The sequence below is a fragment of the Hypanus sabinus genome, chromosome 16, assembly GCF_030144855.1.
Source record: "Hypanus sabinus isolate sHypSab1 chromosome 16, sHypSab1.hap1, whole genome shotgun sequence".
Classification (NCBI taxonomy): Eukaryota; Metazoa; Chordata; class Chondrichthyes; order Myliobatiformes; family Dasyatidae; genus Hypanus; species Hypanus sabinus.
In genome coordinates, this window is record NC_082721.1 from 51,140,567 (window position 1) to 51,163,066 (window position 22,500).

A 22,500-nucleotide genomic window follows, 5' to 3' on the forward strand; every position below is an offset into this window, starting at 1 on the left:
GGAAGTAGGTACAAGGGGGACGTCAGAGGTAAGTTTTACACGCAGAGTCTGGTGGGTGTGTGGAATGCACTGCCAGCGACAGTGGTACAGGTGGATACAATAGGGTCTTTTAAGAGGCTCTTAGGTACATGGAGCTTAGAAAAATCAAGGGCTATTGGTAGGGAAACTCGAAGCAGTTTCTAGAGTAGGTTACAAGGTTGCATAACCTTGTAGGGCCTGTAATGTACAGTAGGTTTCTATGTTTCATACCTTGTACATTCTTATCCAAATTGTTAATATAGATGATGAACAACAATGGACCCAGCACCAATCCCTGGCAAACTTCACTAATCATGGGCCTCCAGTCAGAAGTATAATCTACCAACAATCTCTGCTTTCCAACACCAAGCTAATTGTGCTTCTAATTAGCTATCTCACTGGATCCATGTGATCTAATTTTCCATAGCAGTCTACCATGTGGAAACTTATCAACGGCTTTACTGCTCCATATCTACATCTACCCTGCCCTCAGTGACCTTCTTGGTTACTTCTTCAAAAAACTCAATCAAATTCATTAGGCATGATCTCCCACACTCAAATCAGTACTGTCTTTAATTAATCCCTATCATTCCAGATGTGGGTATGTCTTATCCCTCAGAATACTCTCCAGTAATACCTACCAAAGATATAGGCCTAATGGTCTATAGTGCCTAGGTTTTTGTGCAGCCATTCTTAAATAAATGCACAAGATTCACCACCCTGGCACACTACCACATTAACATTGATGCAATTATCTCACCCAGGGCTTCTGCAATATCTTCTCTAGCTTCCCACGGTATTTTTGGATGTACCTAATCAGGCATTGGGGATTTGTTTTAAAATGGGTATCACTTCCTCTGCTGTAATGCACATCATCCCCTCGGACATCCCCATCAAATATCTCAAAGTCTGAACTCCTCCACAGTGAAAACAGAAGAAACTATCATTGAGGACTTTATCACTGGAGCTTTGTTCTCTCCAGTACACCTTCTATATATTGCTTGAGGAAACTTTCCTGAACACAATTAACAAGCTGTAGCCTATCTAAATCCTTAGCAGCATGGCATTCCTAGATATATTACGAAAGCTTAAACCCTTACACTGGCAGTCCTATTATTCATGCAACTTCCTGCAGTTTCCCTGCACATTTGTTCCAAGGCACTTCAGCTCCTTGTTCCTCATCTCCCTCAGATGGAGGTTCCATGGGCTCACCATCCACTGGCCTCACAGTCACTGTCACTGTTACTCCAGAACGGGTGGAGTAGATACAGTTAGAATACATCTAAAAACCAAAAAGCTGATTATTGACTACAGGAGGAAGAAATCAGTGATCCATAAGCCCTGGCTCATTAGGCGATCAAAGGTGGAGATAGTCAATAACTTTAAATTCCTTGGCACTATCATATCAGAAGATTGCATATTACGTAAAACTTTGACAAACTTCTATAGATACACAGTGGAGATGATCCTCACTGGTTGCTTCATCATGGCCTGCTATGGAAACACCAATGCCCAAGAGTGGAAAAACCTACAAAAAGTGATGGATACAGCCCAGTTCATCACAGGAAAAGACCTCCCCACCATTGAGCGCATTGACAAGGAGGGAGGCAAAAGAGATGGGGGCGTGGCACTGTTGATTAGAGATAGTGTCACGGCTGCAGAAAAGGTGGATGCCATGGAGGGATTGTCTACGGAGTCTCTGTGGGTGGAGGTTAGGAACAGGAAGAGAGCAATAACTTTATTGGGTGTTTTTTATTGGCCACCTAATAGTAACAGGGACATCGAGGAGCAGATAGGGAAACAGATCCTGGAAAGGTGTAATAATAAGAGAGTTGTCGTGATAGGAGATTTTAATTTCCCAAATATAAATTGGCATCTCCCTAGAGCAAGGGGTTTAGATGGGGTGGAGTTTGTTAGGTCTGTCAAGGAAGGTTTCTTGACACAGTATGTAGATACACCTACAAGTGGAGAGGCTGTACTTGATTTGGTATGGGAAATGAACCTGGTCAGGTGTCAGATCTCTCAGTGGGAGAGCATTTTGGAGATAGTGATCATAATTCCATCCACTTTACAATAGCATTGGAGAGGGATAGGAATAGACAAGTTAGAAAAGCGTTTAATTGGAGTAAGGGGAATTATGAGGCTATCAGGCTGGCAATTGGAGGCTAAAATTGGAAACAGATGTTCCTAGGGAAGAAATGTGGCAAATATTCAGGGGATATTTGTGTGGAGTTCTGTATAGGTACGTTCCAATGAGTCAGGGAAGTTATAGTAGGGTACAGGAACCGTGGTGTACAAAGGCTGTAATAAATCTAGTCAAGAAGAAAAGAAAAAGCTCACAAAAGGTTCAGAGAGTTGGGTAATGTTAGGGAAGAAGATTATAAGGCTACTAGGAAAGAGCTTAAGAAGGAAATTAGGAGACCCAGAAGGGGTCATGAGAAGGCCTTGGCAGGCAGAATTAAGGAAAACTCCAAGGCATTCTACAAGTATGTGAAGAGCAAGAGGATAAGAGGTGAAAGAATAGGACCTAGCAAGTGCGATAGTGGGAAAGTGTGTATGCAACCGGAGGAAATAGCAGAGGTACTTAATGAATACTTTATTTCAGTATTCACTATGGAAAAGGATCTTGGTGATTGTAGTGATGACTTTCAGCAGAATGATAAGCTTGAACATGTAGATATTAAGAAAGAGGATGTGCTGGAGCTTTTGGAAAGCATCAAATTGGATAAGTCGCTGGGACCAAACGGAATGTACCCCAGGCTACTGTGGGAGGTGAGGGAGGAGATTGCTGAGCTTCTGGCGATGATCTTTGCATCATCAATGGGGATGGGAGAGGTTCTCGAGGATTGGAGGGTTGCAGATGTTGTTCCTTTATTCAAGAAAGGGAGTAAAGATAGCTCAGGAAATTATAGACCAGTGAGTCTTACCTCAGTGAACACAAAATACTCTGCAGATGCTGGGGTCAAAGCACTTTGGCCCTCACCCCATCTTCCCGTCACCACAACAGGGACAGAGTTCCACTTGTCCTCACCTACCACCACACCAGCCTCTGGATCCAGCACATTATCCTCTGCACCTTCAACGGGACCCCATCACTAAGCACATCTTTCCTTCTCTACCCCTCTCCACTTTCCACAGGGATCGTTCCCTCCGTGACTGCCTGGTCCACATGTCTCTCCCTGTGGATCTCCCACCTGGCACTTATCCCTGCAAGTGGAAGCACTACACCTGTCCCTAACACCTCCTCCCTTACCACCATGCAGGGCCCCGCACTGTCCTTCCAGGTGAGGCAACACTTCACCTATCACCTCCCTCATGGTTCCGCCTCCTTCTTGTTTTCCCCTTACATTCCTTCTTTATCTTTCCTGTCTATCCCCTTTCTGCTTCCCCTCCCCCACTTATTGAACCATAGAACATTACAGCACAGAAACAGGCCTTTTGGCCCTTCTTGGCTGTGCCGAACCATTTTTCTGCCTAGTCCCACTGATCTGCACCTGGACCATATCCCTCCATACACCTCTCATCCAGGTACCTGGTAAAGTTTTTCTTAAATGTTAAAAGTGACCCTGCATTTATCACTTCATCTGGCAGCTCATTCCACACTCCCACCACTCTCAATGTGAAGAAGCCCCCTCAATGTGCCCTTTAAACTTTTCCCCCTTCACCCTTAACCCATGACCTCTGGTTTTTTTCTCCCCTAGCCTCAGTGGAAAAAGCCTGCTTGCATTCATTCTATCTATACTCATCATAATTTTATACACCTCTATCAAGTCTCCCCTCATTCTTCTACGCTTCAGGGAATAAAGTCCTAACCTATTCAACTTTTCTTTGTGACTTAGTTTCTCAAGTCCCGGCAACATCCTTGCAAACCTTCTCTGCACTCTTTCAACCTTATTAATATCCTTCCTGTAATTCAGTGACCAAAACTGCACACAATACTCCAAATTCGGCCTCACCAATGTCTTATACAACCTCACCATAACATTTCAACTCTTATACTCAATACTTTGATTTATAAAGGCCAATGTACCAAAAGCTCTCTTTACTACCCTATCTACCTGTGACGCCACTTTCAGTGTATTTTGTATCTATATTCCCAGATCCCTCTGTTCTACCGCACTCCTCAGTGCCCTAACATTTATCTTGTTTGTTCAACCTTGGTTTTTCCTTCCAAAGTGAAATACCTCACACTTGTCCATATTAAATTCCTTCTGCCATTTGTCAGCCGATTTTTCCAGCTGGTCCAAATCCCTCACAAGCTTTGAGAACCTTCCTCACTGATCTTTCTCCTTACTTGGTTTTTCACCTGGCACCTACCAGCCTTCTACTTCCCACCCCCACCTTCTTTATAGGGCCCCTGGCCCCTCCCTCTTCAGTCCGGATGAAGGGTCTCAGTCTGAAACGTTGACTGTTCATTTCCACTGATGCTGCCCAACCTGCTGACTTCCTCCAGCATGTTGTAAGTCTTACCTCAGTGGTTGGTAAGTTGATGGAGAAGATCCTGAGAGGCAGGATTTATGTACATTTGGAGAGTTATAATATGATTCGGAGTAGTCAGCATGGCTTTGTAAAGGGCAGGTCATGCCTTACAAGCCTGACTGAATTTTTTGAGGATGTGACTAAACACATTGATGAAGGTAGGGCCGTAGATGTAATGTATATGGATTTCAGCAAGGCATTTGATAAGGTACCCCATGCAAGGCTTATTGAGAAAGTAAGGAGGCATGGGATCCAAAGGGACATTGCTTTGTGGATCCAGAACTGGCTTGCCCACAGAAGGCAAAGAGTGGTTATAGACTGGTCATATTCTGTATGGAGTTCGGACACCAGTGGCGTGCCTCAGGGATCTGTTCTGGGACCCTTACTCTTTGTGATTTTTATAAATGACCTGGATGAGGAAGTGGAGGGATGGGTTAGTAAGTTTGCTGATGACACAAAGGTTGGAGGTGTTGTGGATAGTGTGGAGGGCTGTCAGAGGTTACAACAGGACATTGATAGGATGCAAAACTGGGCTGAGAAGTGGCAGATGGAGTTCAACCCAGATAAGTGTGAGATGATTCATTTTAGTAGGTCAAATATGATGGCAGAATATGGCATTAATGGCAAGACTCTTGGCAGTGTGGAGGATCAGAGGGATCTTGGGGTCCGAGTCCATAGGACACTCAAAACAGCTGTGCAGGTTGGCTCAGTGGTTAAGAAGGCATACGATGTATTGGCCTATTGTATCAATCATGGAATTGAATTTAGGAGTCGAGAGGTAATGTTGCAGATATATAGGACCCTGGTCAGACCCCAATTGGAGTACTATGCTCAGTTCTGCTCGCCTCACTACAAGAAGGATGTGGAAGCCATAGAAAGGGTGCAGAGGAGATTTACAAGGATGTTGCCTGGATTGGGGAGCATGCCTTATGAGAATAGGTTGAGTGAACTTGGCCTTTTCTCCTTGGAGCTAAGGAGGGTGAGAGGAGACCTGATAGAGGTGTATAAGATGATGAGAGGCAATGATTGTATGCATAGTCAGAAGCTTTTTCCCAGGGCTGAAATGGTTGCCACAAGAGGACACAGCTTTAAGATGCAAGGAAGTAGGTACAGAGGAGATGCCAGGGGTAAGTTTTGTACTCAGAAAGTGGTGAGTGTGTGGAATGGGCTGCCGGCAACGGTGGTGGGGGCGGATACGATAGGGTCTTTTAAGAGACTTTTAGATAGGTACATGGAGCTCAGTAAAATAGAGGGCTATAGGTAAGCCTATTAATTTCTAAGGTAGGGACATGTTCGGCACAGCTTTGTGGTCCGAAGGGCCTGTATTGTGCTGTAGGTTTTCTATGTTTTTTTTCTGTTATTTGTTTCTTTTTGTATTTGCACAGTTTGTCTTCTTTTGTACATTAGTTAATTGGGTGTAGTTTTTTATTGATTCTATAGTATTTTGTTGCTCTACCGCGCATGCTTGCAAGAAAAATAAATCTTAGGGTAGAATAGGATGACATATATGTACTTTGATAATAAATTTACTTTGAACTTCCCTCATCTGCTGAACACTAAGGAAATGGTTGCTAAGAATATGTGAAGTATTAATTCCTTCACCCTGACTGAATCAATGGAGAGATGCCATGTCCGAAAAACAGACTTTTTTACCTCCTTCTCCAGCTGCAAAATGAGTTTTCCCTACAGGCCTGGCTTCTCTGTGACTGGGAAATAGTTCTGAACTGGCCCATGTTCTCTGCAACAGAACATTCCCCAGACCTGATCTTCACCTTTGCTTTTACACTTGGAATCTCATATTCCTATGACATAGAAGGTGGTCATTAAGCTCTCTGAGTCCATGCTACTCCCAGAGAAATCCCATTAATCCCATTCCATCCATTACTGTTGTCAACAAGGGCAATTTACAACAATCTATTAACCTAACAATCACACAGGCAGTACCACCAGGACAGGCAACTAAGCCACTGTAATCAGACTCTTGAAAAGATCCCGTGTATGATAATTGGACTCTCAGTCTCACAAGCTACCTTGTTATGATCTTGGCCTTTATAATTTAACTGCACTGCACTTTTTCAGTAGCTTTTACACTTCATTCTACATTGTTTTGTTTTATCTTATTCCAGCTCAATGCACTGCGTAATGATCTGTATAAACCATATGCAAGACACGGTAGCAATAGAAACAGTATGGGGGTGGCGGCATGGTAGTGTAGCAGTTAGTGTAACACTTTACAGCACCTGTGACCGGGGTTCAATTCTCACCATTGTCTTATGGAGTTGGTACGTTCCCCTATGACCACATGGGTTTCCTTTGGGTGCTCTGGGATCCTGCCACGTTCCAAAGACCTACAGGTTAGTGGGTTGATTGGTCATTTGGGTGTAATTGGGTTTGTTGGACTGGAAGGGCCTGTTATCTTGTTGTGTCTCTGAGAAAATAAATAAACAAGGCATTCACTGTATCTTAGTCAATGTGACGATAGTAAAGCAAGCGGAAGTGAAGATTAAACAAGCTTGTTGAGTAGTGAAGCAGCAGCACCTGCAAGTATCACATGACGAGCTCTGAATGCCTGAAGGGTGGGAGGCACACAGTGATCATGGGCAGGACAAGAGCTTGCAGTGCCACTGCCCATTCTGTTGGGCTGGTGTAGGCGAGAAGGGGGGGGTTAAGGTACCAAGACCTCCTTACACTCGTGCTTACCTTGTTTGTGGCACTGACTCCAGAACGACTGGACAGCTCACAAAAATGACTTCCTGAGAGGGGGCAATCCTGGCAGAGGAATCCTTCAAACAGTAGACCTTCCTAGAGGGATACAGGGAGAGAGGCTGTTGATGCTCAGCAAACCCCACAGTTACCCATTCCCACTCCCAATCACTTTCCAACGGGAGGTGATGCAAGGTCAAAGCTTGGTCACAGGGATCTTCCCCCACTGTGACCCATAGCGTTAACCAATCTTCCAACATTTAAGGCAGAAGTTGATTGCTTCCTGATCAGACAGGGCATCAAACGATATGGCGAGAAAGCGGGTGTTCTGTGGGATCCAGGTTCAGCCATGGCCTAATTCTGCTCCTGTGTCTTATGGTCTTATGCATTTCCAAATAACAACAGACTGCCCATCTGTGCCTCCGATGTCCCAGGCACACCCCAATAAAGCCTTCCTGTTAAGAGCTTCTGTTATGTTTGCTGAATCACTTCCCTTGGCAAAGAGTGACAGATTGGTCAATATGGACTTGTGGCAAGAAAATCAGAATTGATAAAGCTGCTGGCATAGGACACAAACAGCAGAGCAGATGAGAGAGAACCAGTGGTTGAGTGTATTTGGTCTTTCCAAGAGTTGCTGATAAAATCCCATGGGAGAGACTAATGAATAACATTGAAGTTCATGGAAATGAGGCTAGGTGCTGTCATGAGAGAGAACTGGGTGACTGACAGAAAACAGAGGAGAAACACACGGACTTCTCTCAGCGTGTGAGGCAGTGATGATGGGTCTGACAGGAATCAGTGCTGGGACACCAGATATTTACAATATATTCACCACCAGGACAAAGGAAATAAATGTCATATCTCTAAGTATATGGATGACATTAAGCTGGGGGTGCATGCAAAAGGTTCCAGAGTGACTTGGACAGGTTGAGGGAGTGGACAGATACCTGGCAGATTGGATCAATGGGGTGACCCACCTTCATGGCAAAGACAGAAAGGCAGATTATTATCTGAACAGTGACAGATTGGGAAAGGGGGAGGTGCAACAGGAGCTGGTTGTCATGTACCAGATGATGAAAGATAAATGCTGTAAAGTTGCATGAGTCTTCAATCTGAAAGGATTATTGCTGAGACCATATCTTGACTCCTGTGCATTCTATGGTCTCCTTATTCAAAGAAGGATGTTCTTGCTCTGGATGGACTTCAGCAAATGTTTATCAGATTATTTCTGAAATGGCAGATCTGACGTTTGAAGAGAGATGAGGTCAGCCATATTTGAATTCACCAGAGTTTAGGAGAATGAGAGGGAGTTCATTGAAGCCTACAAAGTTCTGACAAAATTGGATATGTTAGATGCAGAAAAGATGTCTGGGATCTGAGGATAAGGAGTGGGGTTATTTTGGACTGAGACTGAGAATTTTCTTCTTCCAGAGAGTGGTGAAACCTGTGGAATTCTCTCCCATAGAAAACAACTAAATCCAGAGCATTGGATATATTCAAGGAGTTGGATTTGATCTTTAGGGATAGAGGGATCAAGGGAGATGGGGACAGCTGCAACAGAGGACTGAATTTGGGTGATCAGCATGGAAAGCTGATCCAAAAATTTGAGACAGGTTAAGATGGCTGACTGGGTCAAAATTTAGCTCAGTGATAGGAAGCAGAGGATAATAGTCAATACTGCTTTTCTGATTGGAAGTCTTTGACCAGTGGTGCGGCATTAGGATCAGTTTTGGCAACTTTACACTCTGTGAGCACTTTATTAAGTACATCTATACACCTAATTGTAAACGCAAATATCTAATCAGCCAACCATGTGTCAATGCATAAAAGCATTCAGCCATCGTCAAGAGATTGTTCAAACCAAACGTAAGAATGGGGAAGAAATGAAATCTAAGTGACTTTGACTGGAATGGTTGTTGGTGTCAGACGGGTGGTTTGTGGTCTTCTACTGCTGTAACCCATTTACTTCAAGGTTTGACATGTTATGCATTCAGAGGTGTATGAGGTTGAGTGGGATCCAGGTTCAGCCATGATACTCTTCTGGACACCACTGTTGTAATGTGTGAATATTTTAATTATTGTTGCCTTCCTGTCAGCTTGAACAACTCTGGCCATTCTCCACTGACCTCTCCCACTAACAAGGCATTCTTGTCTGCAGCACTGCCACTCACTGGATTTTTTTCCCTATACTGTTCTCTATAAACTCTAGAGTTTGTTATGTGTGAAAACCCAGGAAAATCAGCAGTTTCTGAGATACCCAAACCACCCCATCTGGCACCAACAATCATTCCACAGTCTAAGTCACTTATATCACCTTTCTTCCCCATTCTGAAGTTTGGTCTGAGCAACACTGGACCTTTTGACCATGTTTGCATACTTTTATGCATTGAGTTGTTATCACATGATTGGCTGATTAGGTATTTGCATTCATGAGTGGGTTTACACGTAAACCTATTAAAATGGCACTGAGTGAATGAAAGAGCAAGGCATAGAAGGATGTGATCATAATGGAGGCAAATGGAATCAGTGTAGATGGGTGAGTATGACTCCATGAAAGGCGCAGTTGGTTCCAGTTGAATGGTCTACCTGATCCTAGTTACTAAAAATTTATTGACCGCAGATTGTTCCAGAGGCTGCAGGGGAAGCGGAGGGGCTGTCTTCTTTTAAAAAAACTGTAACATTCCTCTGAACATTTATTCAAATACAGAAGTTTCCAGTCTTTACTTTAGAGAGGGAGAGAGGAAGGAGAAAGTGGTGATGGGATTAGATGAATTATGTGGAGCATGAAGCCAAGGTCTGTGCACCTATTGTTCCAGTTACAACCCACTAGCAATGATAGGATTCCCAAGGGGGGGGGGAGGGGGAGAGGGGGAGAGAGGGAGAGGGAGAGAGGGAGAGAGGGAGAGAGGGAGAGAGGGAGAGAGGGAGAGAGGGAGAGAGGGAGAGAGGGAGAGAGGGAGAGAGGGAGAGAGGGAGAGAGGGAGAGAGGGAGAGAGGGAGAGAGGGAGAGAGGGAGAGAGGGAGAGAGGGAGAGAGGGAGAGAGAGAGAGAGAGAGAGATAAATAACTCTGTCCCTTGATCAAAAGCCTCCAAATCAGCAGATGGGAATGTTTTTACTCCAATTACCCCACCCCTTACTTTTTCTGTGTTTCTCCAGACTTCACACGGATCCTGTGGATCTGAAAGTTGGAATCAGAATGGATCGAGGTGCTCCAGAGTGGAAGCTTGTACCAGTAAATGGAATTCTTCATTGTTTTCCACAGGGAATTCCAGGTTAGGGATGATTCCCACCTGAACTTTATCAACAGCAGGTCTCCAATGTCCACCTCGGTAATCACCAGGAACGAATGGGTCTTGTTGGGTGAAAACCTCTCCACTCTGAGAACAGGAACAAACAACTTGGTGAGAGTCAGTCGATTCACAAAGGAAATCAAACGATATGCATGGGAGTTCTTTGGTGCCAGTTCTGCCCAGGTTATTGGAAGGAGATAGATGGTAAGTATCATGCTAACCAAGCAGGGAGGTTTGGCACAGATGAGCCACACAGGACATTGTGAGATTAGATCTCACACAGATCTCCTTATAGTAAAGGAAGAGTGGGGAAAGATAGTTCTTAGAAGGGTTACCCATCATGGACCAGAGTCTGTCAGGCACTCAGACACACCAACAAACATGCTATGGAAGGATATGGTCCTAATGTGAACAATGGGATGAGAGTGGATGGGAAAAAGTGTCAGCATAGACATGTGGGACCAAACTGCCGGTTTCTGTGCTGCTCGACTCTGTGAACTATTGGCCAGCCTGAGATTAACACAGAACGTCCCCTGGAGTGGGAAAAGACCATGCATGACACATCTCTGTATAGCAGGCTGATATCAACAGAAACAAACATCATTTGAAAAACAGGAAGAAAACAAGAAGAGGCAAAAAAAATGTCACTGAATAAAAAAACACTGAAGTACAAAGGCTGAGCTACCAGATGGAATCAGGTAGATTTCCTGTATGGTACTGAGTCTAAAGCAATGATAAATAGTGATGGACTGTGCCCTGAATTCTATCGCCTCCAAGATAAGCTGAGAAATGGAGGCCTCGCTCATTTTATAAAATAGGCAGAGAGTATCCTGATAAACCACTGGAAAGAAGAGCATGGGGACTCTGACCACTGTCCCTGCCCTGCACTAACACCGCTCTGACCTGGAGCTATTAGATCTGACTGAGGCTTGAGAATTAGAAGTAGCCACTAGGTCACCACTAGAGGAAAGGCCTGTTGCCGGGTACAACAGATCCCACCCAACACCCAGTACTTGCTCTGAGCTAGTCCAGTCAGTGCTCACAGGTCAGCTAAATGCTGTGCCTCCTCATGGAACAAAGACGTCTATTATCAACTGGCCTTTCTTATCCCAAACTTGACAATGGTAAACATATTGACACTCTAATATACTCCTGTGGAAGGAGTGTGCCTTGTTATTCTTTAAAGAGTGGGTCTTACTGATCAGTTTCATTGGTGGAACTCATTGGCCAGTAGACACTGGTCTCTCAGGATTTCCTGCACCCTCTCCACGAAGCTGGATAGGAAAGCTGTCAGATAGAGCAGCAGGGAGCACATTTGCCAAGTCTAGATGCAGACAGGGTGATGCTGGGAATGACAGCAGTGGGTACTATTTACAAAATACGCTGTAGTTACCTACCCAGGACACTCCAACAGCACCTCCTAAATCTGCAACAAGTACAACTGTGGGGTAATACTAACACGTCCAGGTTACACTCCAAAGTTCAAAGTAAATTTTTTATCAAAGTATGTGTACGTTATCATATACTACCTTGAGGTCCATTTTTTTGTAGGCATTTACAATGCTGAGTTTTGCAGGGATGATAGTGTTGAATGCCAAGATCCAAGCCAAACAGCACCCTGGTTTGAAAATATATCACTGCTCCTCCACATCACTGGGTCTGAAAACTGGAACGGTGTCCCCCACGTGTTGTGGAAGCACCTTTACAAGAGGGACTACAACAATTCAAGGAGGCAGCACAGTCCCTCCTTCTCAATGGCAGATGGGAGTGGGTGACAAATGCTGCCCTCTCTGTGGAGCTTGCATCCCAGAAATAAACCTGAATGGAAAGTTTTGGAGTTCCTGGGAATCAGAATCAATTCCAAGTAATTTATTTTTACAAGCATCTTGCCAGTCTCCAGTCACCAAGTAATCCAAGAAGCAGAAGGCAACCTTCCAACTTTTAAAAGGACAGGAGTCACAGTTTGCTCCTAAGTCTGCACTGCCATACAATGATCTCAGCTCTTAACACCACTCTCCCTTCTTTCCCCTGAGCACTGACTCAAGTGTAGTTTAAGTGTTTATCTCTCTCCACCCTATGTCAAATGATGCCACCTCCACTGCTCTCTGGGAGCAGATGAACGTAGAGCATGGATCAATATGTGGAACTATGATGTTGTGGCCATTACAGAGACATGGATGTCTCAGGGACAAGAATGGCTGCTGAGTGAGCCGGGCTTTAGATGTTTGTGGAGACAGATGTTGTACGACCTCAGACAAAGTTAGGAATGGAAATGTTGAGCATGATATGACTGGTGTCCTAAGCTGTGCATATTTCAGCTAGAAGTATCATAGAAAAGGCGGGTGCTTTTGCTGAAGATGAGGTAGCTGGTTTACAAAGAGGCAATGTGAACTGAATAGAGGCTGTTGATAGAGTGAAATTGCAGTCAACAGGGTGAGTTGCAATGTAAAAGATGGACAAAATCAAAAAGGGTAAATACAGCACTGAAGGTGTTCTGTTTGAATGTGCACGGTATATGGAAGAAGGTAGATGAATGTGTAGCACAGCTGCAGATGTATCATGTTGTAGGTATCACTGAATCATGGCTAAAAAAAGATTATAGTTCAGAGCTTAATGTCCAAGGATACATATTTATCGACAGGACAAGTAGGAAGGCAAAGTGGGCAGCTGTGCTCTGTTGGTAAAAAATGAAATCAAATAATTAGAAAGAGGTGACATAGGGTCAGAAGGTGTTGAATCTTTGTGGTAAATAGCTAAGTAAATGCAAGGATAAAAATACCCTGATGGAAGATGTATACAGACCCCAAAATAGTAGTAATGATGTGGTCTACAAATTACAATGGGAGATAGAAAATACATGCCAAAAGGGAAATGTTACAATAGTCATGGGGGATTTCAATATGCTGGTTGATTGGGAAAATCAGACTGGTGCTGGATTCCAGGAGGGGAAGTTCTAGAGTGCCTATGAGTTGGCTTTTTAGAGCAGCTAGTGGTTGAGCCCACTCAGGGATCTGCTATTCTGGATTGGATGTTGTGCAATGATTAGAGAGCTTAAGGTAAAAGAACCCTTAGGAGGAAGTGATCACATTATGATCAAATTCACCCCGAAATTGAGGAAAAGCTAAAGTTAGAAGTATCAGTATTACAGTGGATTTGAGGGAATTACAAAAGCATGATAGAGGAGTTGGCCAGAATTGATTGGAAAAGTACACTGGCAGGGATGATGGTAGAGCAGCAAAAGCTGGAGCTTCTGGAAGCAATTCAGAAGGCATAGGATATATACATCCCAAAGAGGAAAGTTTACACAACTATGGCTAACAAGAGAAGTCAGAGCCAGCATAAAAGCCAAAGAGAGGACATATAATAGAGCAAAATTTAATGGGAAGTTAGAGGATTGGGAGACTTTCTAAAACCAACAGAAGGCAACTAAAAGGTAAAGACGGAATACAAAAGTGAGCTAGGCAATAATATTAAAGGGGAAACCAACGTGTATCAGATACAACAAAAGTGTAAAAGAAAGGTGAGAGTGGATATTAGACCACTAGAAAACGATGGTGGCCAGGTAGTAATGGGCGAACAACAAAATGGCGAATGAACTGAATAAGTATTTTGCATCAGTCTTCACTGTGGAAGACAGTAACACTATGGTGGAAGCTCCAGTTGTCAGGGAACATGAAGTATGTGAAGTTACCATTTCTAAAGAGAAGAGTCTTGGGATGTATACACCAGAGTTCTGAAAGAGAGGGCTTAACGTGCTTCAAGGCCGCCATCATCGTTCCCGTGCCGAAGAAGTCTTCAGTGTCCTGCCTAAATGACTACTGTCCCATTGCACTTACATCCATCATCATGAAGTGTTTCGAGAGGCTTGTCATGAGGCATATCAAGACCCTGCTGCCCCCCTCACTGGACCCCCTGCAGTTTGCGTACCGTCCCAACCGCTCAACAGATGACGCCATTGCCACCACCCTCCACCTGGCCCTAACCCACCTGGACAAAAACGACACATACGTTCGGATGCTGTTCATAGACTTCAGTTCAACATTCAACACAATCATCCCTCAGAAACTGATTGGAAAGCTGAGCCTACTGGGCCTGAACACCTCCCTCTGCAACTGGATCCTAGACTTCCTGACTGGGAGACCTCAGTCAGTCCGGATTAGGAGCAGCATCTTTAACACCATCACTCTGTTCACTTTGCTGGCCCATGACTGTGCTACAACACACAGCTCAAACCACATCATCAAGTTCGCTGATGACACGACCGTGGTGGGTCTCATCAGCAAGAACGATGAGTCAGCTTACAGAGAGGAGGTGCAGTAGCTAACGGACTGGTGCAGAGCCAACAACCTGTCTCTTAATGTGAACAAAACAAAAGAGATGATTGTTGACTTCAGGAGGGCACGGAGCGACCATTCCCCACTGAACATCGACAGCTCCTCGGTAGAGATCATAAAGAGCACCAAATTTCTTGGTGTTCACCTGACGGAGAATCTCACATGGTCCCTCAACATCAGCTCCATAGCAAAGAAAGCCCAGCAGCATCTCTACTTTTTGCAAAGGCTGAGGAAAGTCCATCTCCCACCCCCCATCCTCATCACATGCTACACGGCTTGTATTGAGAGCATCCTGAGCAACTGCATCACTGCCTGGTTCCAAAATTGCACCATCTCGGATAGCAAGACCCTGCAGCGGATAATGAGGTCAGCTGAGAAGATCATCGGGGTCTCTCTTCCTGCCATCACGGACATTTACACTACACGCTGCATCCGCAAAGGAAACAGCATTATGAAGGACCCCATGCACCCCTCATACAATCTCTTCTCCCTCCTGCCATCTGGGAAAAGGCTCCGAAGCATTCAGGCTCTCACGACCAGACTATGTAACAGTTTCTTCCCCCAAGCTATCAGACTCCTCAATATCCAAAGCCTGGGCATTGTAATGCCTGCACTGTTTTTGTGCACTTTATGCAGTCCAGTGTAGGTCTGTAGCCTAGTGTAGCTTTCTCTGTGTTGTGTTTTTTTAATTATGTAGTTTGGTCTAGTTTTTTGTACTGTGTCATGTAACACCATGGTCCTGAAAAACGTTGTCTCATTTTAACTATGCACTGTACCAGCAGTTACGGTCGAAATGACAGTAAAAGTTGACTTCATTTAACTTGACTTGACTTGAAGAGATTGTGAAAGCATTAGTCATGATCTTTCAAGAATCACTAGATTCTGGAATGGTTTTGGAATACTGGAAAATTTCCAAATGTCACTTCACTCTTCAAGAAGGGAGAGAGGCAGATTTAAGAAAATTATAGGCCCATTATATATGGTCTATATTTATATCTTATGTTCTTATGGTCCTTTGGATTAAGGAATAGCCTCTTCTCTGCCATAAAATTTCTGAATGGACATTGAACCAATTAACACTACCTCACTACTTTTTTGTCCACTTCATAACTTGCTAATCCATGGAATTATTGTATCACTAACAGATCCAATCAACCTGGTTCCTTCTTACCTCATCCCTCTACCTCACCCACATGCTTTTTCCCCTCACCTGGCCTCATAATTTGTGTTCCTTCCTCTGAGACCAGACAATTTGTGTTCCTTCCCCTCTCTCCACCTCCTCATTCTGGCTTCTACCCCCTTCTTTTTCAGTCTTCAAGGATTTGAGCCCAAAACATTGACACTATAGATGTTGCCTGACCTGTTAAGTTCCTCAATATTTTGTGTGAAGTTGCTCAAGATTGCTATCTGCAGAATCTCTTGTGTTAATGACCCAGTTCCTTCCTGTTATCAATAATTGGGGCTCCAGCACAGGTCCCTATGCCAGCCCCACTAATTGCTATGCCAATCTGCGAATGACCCATTTACTCTATTAGATATCCCCTCCCTTGTGAGTGCCAATAATTTACAGTAACCCCATGAGCTCTGTCCTTCCATTGGAAGCTTTTACTCGTACCAACTGATTCTGCTTCATTATTTGCAGAATATTCTGCTGTGAATTCCAGAACATTTATAAATTTTGGGATAACTACCATTCAGTGTCCTACATTCACTCGCCCTTCTTCAATAGCAATATTAAATTTATGGTTTTCCACCCTCTGGGACCTCTCCAGGATCCCGAGGATTTAGTTGATCCCAGCAAAGGTTCCCCTGTGTCATCCCTAGGTTGTAAGTATCAGCTTGGGACACTTGTTCACCATCTCCCCACTCCTGTGGCTCCTGTGGCTTTCATCTATGGTGTGACCACTACCCTAAACGTGTTATGCAAGCTCTGCCTCGAGAATGCAGCTACTGTTTCCACACCCCAGCTGGACTCCAACCAGAGCTAGAGGTGCTGCGATGGAGACACTTCCTGGTTGCATCACTTACTGGCATGGAGTCTCCAATGTAAAATATCTCAAATGGTTGTAGACTCAGCTAACTCCATCACGGACAAAAGCCTCCTCACCTTTGAGGACATCTTCAAAAGCAGTGCCTGAAGAAGGTGGCATCCTTCATTAAGCACTATCATCAGGGAAGAGGTTCTGGAGACTGAAGACCCACACTCAAAATCTTAGGAACAGCTTCTTCCCCTCTGACGTTAGATTTCTGAATGGTCTATGAATAGTACCTTGCTATTCTTTTTTGCACTATTTATTTGCTTCTGTAACTTATGGTAATTTTTCATGACTTGCACTATAATGCTGCCTCAAACCGACAACTTTCATGACATACGAGGGGTGATTGATAAGTTTGCGGCCTAAGGTAGAAGGAGTCAATTTTAGAAAACCTAGCACAATTATTTTTCAATGTTGTCCCCTCCTACATTTACACACTTAGTCCAGCGTTCGTGGAGCATATGGATCTTGGACCTCCAGAGTGTCCACAGATGGCTGATTGATAAGTTCGTGGCCTAAGGTAGAAGGAGATAGGTTATGCAGCTCTCATTACATGCACATGCAGTTCAACTCTTTGAGTGATTATGCAGAAAATTTGAAGTTAATAACATCTCCCCAACCTTAGGCCACAAACTTATCAATCACCCCTTGTATAATAAGCCCGATTCTGAGTCTGAAACTGCCCACGGCTTCTACACAGAATAGGATAGTATTCTGCTTGCTGTCATTCCCATGCCTGTTCCAAATCATCACGTGAGATGGGCCCAACTTCCTTGTTGCTGGCATTGACCTAATGGAAGCTGCTCAGGACACCAACCCACACCGGACCTCCTGTCCTGGGATGTCGACCGCGTGCCAGGACCTCTTGTCTCAGGACGTCCCCTCTGCCTCCACTGGGACCTCCTCCCCTCCTCCCTGGGGATGTCTCTCCCTCCGGGACCTCTTGGTTGGTGAAATTTCACTGACTGAGGCATTCTGGCTGGGGACGTCAGTCCCACCAGGGACTGTCTCAGGATGTCTCCCCACACTGTAACCTTATTTCTCAACACTTCACCAGATATGCCAAGCCCAGCAGGAGCATCTGTCTGGGGACGTCTCTCCCACCATGATTTCCTGGCTGGTGAAATCTCACAGGCTGGGACATCTTGTCTCATGAAGTCTCCTTCACGCTGTGACCTCCAGTCTCAGGAATTTGCCCTTAAGCCGGGACCTCCTATTTCAGAATGCTTCCCCCACACTGGGACATCCTGTGTCAAGACACTTCCCCTTCTGGGACATCTTGTTTCAAGATGTCTCCCATCCTACCCACATTGGGATGTGGTTAATATCAGGAAGGAGGTACAGACAGAAGCCTGAAGGCACACACTCAATGATTCAGGAACAGCTTCCTCCCTTCTGCCATATGATTCCTAAATGGACACTGAACCCAGAACACTACCTCACTGTTATTACATATATATTATTTCTGTATTTGCACTATTTTCAATCTATTCAATACACATATATACTTACTATAATTGATCTACTTATTTATTCCTTTCTATATTTTCATGCATTGCATTGAACTGCTGCTGTTAAGTTAACAAATTTCACAATGGTGATAATAAACCTGATTCGGACTCTGATTCCCTTGGAGCTGGGGAGACATCCCGAGAGAGAAGGTCCTTTTGCAGCTGGGTAAGTCGAAATTACGGGGGAGTTGTCCTGGGATGGGTCACCATGGTAGGGGAGACATCCTAGGACAGGAGGACCTGTTGGGAAATGACCTGAGACAAGGTCCTAACGTCTCAGTGAGTTGTGGGGTGGGGAGTGGGGTAAATGATATCGCAAAACAAACATCCCAAGACAAGTGAACCCAGTGCGGAACGGGTGGAGACGTCTGTGAAAGAAGGTCCAGGCAGGGACAACTTCCTAAAACAGAAGCTTTGATGTCCTAAATGCTGGTGGAACACAGCAGGCCAGGCAGCATCAATAGGGAGAAGCGCCGTCAATCCTGCTTTCTCTGGCAAACAGAGCTTAGGTGTTCAGCGAAACGGTCTCCCAGTCTGCGTCGGGTCTCACCAATACATAAAAGGCCACACCGGGAGCACCGGACGCAGTATACCACACCAGCCGACTCACAGGTGAAGTGTCGCCTCACCTGGAAGGACTGTCTGGGGCCATGAATGGTGGTGAGGGAGGAAGTGTAAGGGCAGGTGTAGCACTTACAAGAATAAGTGCCAGGAGGGAGATCGGTGGGAAGGGATGGGGGGGGAACGAGTGGACAAGGGAGTCGAGTAAGGAGCAGAAAGCAGAAAGGGGGGGGGGGGGAGGGAAAGATGTGCTTCATAGTGGGATCTCCCAGTGGCCACACATTTTAATTCCATGTTCCATTCCCATTCTGATATGTCTATCCATGGCCTCCTCTACTGTCAAGAAGAAGCCACAATCAGGTTGGAGGAACAACACCTTATATACTGGCTGGGTAGCCTCCAACCTGATGGCATGAACATTGATTTCTCTAACTTCTGTTAATGCCCCTCCTCCCCTTCTTACCCCATCCCAGATATATTTAGTTGTTTGGTTTTTTTCTCTCTCTCTGCCCATCACTCTGCCTGTTCTCCATCTCCCTCTGGTGCTTCCCCCCCTCCCCCTTTCTTTCTCCCGAGGCCTCCCGTCCCATGATCCTTTCCCTTCTCCAGCTCTGTATCACTTTCTCCAATCACCTTTCCAGCTCTTAGCTTCATCCCACCCCCTCCAGTCTTCTCCTATCATTTTGCAATCCCTCTCCCCCCCCACTACTCTTAGTATCTTTCCTTTCAATTAGTCCTGATGAAAGGTCTCGGCCCAAAACGTCGACAGCGCTTCTCCTGATAGATGCTGCCTGGCCTGCTGTGTTCCACCAGCATTTTGTGTGTGTTGTTTGAATTTCCAGCATCTGCAGATTTCCTCGTGTTTGAGCTTTGATGTCCTGATGGGGCAGAGGTAGACCGTACGAGACAGCTGGTCACATGAGGGGAAATATCCTGGGACAGGAGATCCTGTGGGAAGATGTCTTGAGACAAAAGTTCCTTTAGTGAGAGACAGCCCGAGACAGATGGTTCCTGCGGGGGACATGGATCGAGTCAAGAGGCTCTTAAATGGACGTCCCAATGGGGGAGACATCTCAAAACAGAAAATCAAGACGTCCTGATGGGGGTGGGGAGTCTTAGAAACATAGAAAGATAGAAGCATAGAAAACCAACAGCACAATACAGATCCTTAGGCCCATAAAGCGGTGCCGAACACATCCCTACCTTAGAACTACCTAGGGTTACCCATAGCCCTCTATTTTTCTGAGCTCCATGTACCTATCCAGGAGTCTCTTAAAAGACTCTATCGTTTCCACCTCCACCACTGTCACCAGCAGCCCATTCCACGCACTCACCACTCTGCGTAAAAAACTTACCCCTGACATCTCCTCTGTACCTACTTCCAAGCACCTTAAAACTATGCCCCCTCATGCTAACCATTTCAAACCTGTGAACAAGCCTCTGACTATCCACACAATAAATGCCTCTCATAATCTTGTACACCTCTATCAGGTCACCTCTCATCCTCTGTCGCTCCAAGGAGAAAAGGCCGAGTTCACTCAACCTATTCTCATAAGGCATGCTCCTCAATCCAGGCAACATCCTTGTAAATCTCCTCTGCACCCTTTCTATGGCTTCCACATCCTTCCTGTAGTGAGGTGACCAGAACTGAGCACAGTACTCCAAGTGGGGTCTGACCAGGGTCCTGTATATCTGCAACATTACCTCTTGGTTCTTACAATCCATCCCACTATTGATGAAGCCCAATGCACCGTATGCCTTCTTAACCACAGAGTCAATCTCCGTAGCAGCTTTGAATGTCCTATAGACTCGGACCCCAAGATCCCTCTGATCCTTCACACTGCAAGAGACTTACCATTAATACTATATTCTGCCATCATATTTGACCTACCAAAATGAATCATCTCACACTTATCTGGGTTGAACTCCATCTGCCACTTCTCAGCCCAGTTTTGCATCATATCAATGTCCTGTTGTAACCTCTGACAGCCCTCCACACTATCCACAACACCTCCAACCTTTGTGTCATCAGCAAACTTACTAACCCATCTCTCCACTTCTTCATCCAGGCCACTTATAAAAATCACACAGAGTAGGGGTCCCAGAACAGATCCCTGAGGCACACAACTGGTCATTGGCCTCTATGCAGAATATAACCACTCTTTGCTTTCTGTGGGCAAGCCAGTTCTGGATCCACAAGGCAATGTCCTTTTGGATCCCATATCTCCCATACCTTCTTACTTTCTCAATAAGCCTTGCATGGGGTACCTTATCAAATGCCTTGCTAAAATTCATATACATTACATCTACGGCTCTATCTTCATCAATGTGTTTAGTCACATCCTCAAAAATTTCAATCAGGCCTGTAAGGCACAACCTGCCCTTGACAAAGCCATGCTGACTATTCATAATCATATTATAACTCTCCAAATGTTCCCAAATTCTGCCTCTCAGGATCTTCTTCATCAACTTACCAGCCACTGAAGTACGACTAACTGGTCTATAATTTCCTGGGCTATCCCTACTCCCTTTCTTGAATAAGGGAACAATATCCGCAACCCTCCAATCCTCCAGAACCTCTCCCGTCCCCAATGATGTTGCAAAGGTTATCGCCAGCGACTCATCAATCTCCTCCCTTGCTTCCCACAGTAGCCTGGGGTATATCCCATCCGGTCCCGGTGACTGATCCAACTTGATGCTTTCGAAAGGCTCCAGAACATCCTCTTCCTAAATATCTACATGCTCAAGCTTTTCAGTCCACTGCAAGTCATCCCTACAATTGCCAAAATTCTTTTCCGTAGTGAATACTGAAGCAAAATATTCATTAATTACCTCTGCCATCTCCTCTGGTTCTATACACACTTTTCCACTGTCACACTTGTTTGGTCATATTCTCTCACGTCTTATCCTCTTGCTCTTCACATACTTGTAGAATGCCTTGGGGTTTTCCTTAATCCTGTTGGCCAAGGCCGTCTCATGGCCCCTTCTGGCTCTACTAATTTCATTCTTAAGCTCCTTCCTGAAAGCCTTATAATCTTCTAGATCTCTATCATTGCCTAGTTTTTTGAACCTTTCGTAAGCTCTTCATTTCATCTTGACTAGATTTACAACAGCCTTTGTACGCCACGGTTCCTGTACCCTACCATCCCTTCCCTGTCTCATTGGTACGTACCTACGCAGAACCCCACACAAATATCCCCTGAACATTTGTTACATTTCTTCTGTACTTTTCCCTGAGAACATCTGTTTCCAATTTATGCTTCCAAGCTTCTGCTTGATAGCCTCATATTTCCCTTTATTTCAATTAAACGTTTCCCTAACTTGTCTGTTCCTATCTCTCTCCAATGCTATGGTAAAGGAGATACAATTATGATCACTATCTCCAAAATGCTCTCCCACTGAGAGACCTGACACCTGACCAGGTTCATTTCCCGATACCAGATCAAGTACAGCCTCTCATCTACATACTGGCTTATCTACATATTGTGTCAAGAAACCTTCCTGAACACACCTAACAAACTCCACCCTATCTAAACCCCTTGCTCTAGGGAGATGCCAATCAATATT

General features: G+C 44.8%; 1 protein-coding gene across 8 annotated transcripts in view; it reads right to left on the bottom strand.

Annotated features, from left to right (window-relative positions):
* Positions 1 to 22,500, bottom strand: part of LOC132406295 (lipoprotein lipase-like) — an 81,160-nt gene that overhangs the window by 7,264 nt on the left and 51,396 nt on the right. For 7 of the 8 annotated variants that reach the window (XR_009516125.1, XM_059991740.1, XM_059991744.1 and 4 more), the window contains 2 exons: positions 10,339 to 10,578; positions 7,198 to 7,299 (listed from right to left, as the gene is read on the bottom strand). Coding sequence is in view for 7 of the 8 variants with exons in the window: in XM_059991740.1 (XP_059847723.1) it covers positions 7,198 to 7,299; positions 10,339 to 10,578 (342 nt within the window). In the remaining variant the exon portion in view is untranslated. The remainder of the gene's footprint in view (positions 1 to 7,197; positions 7,300 to 10,338; positions 10,579 to 22,500) is intronic. The other variant, XM_059991741.1, reaches the window with a different exon arrangement.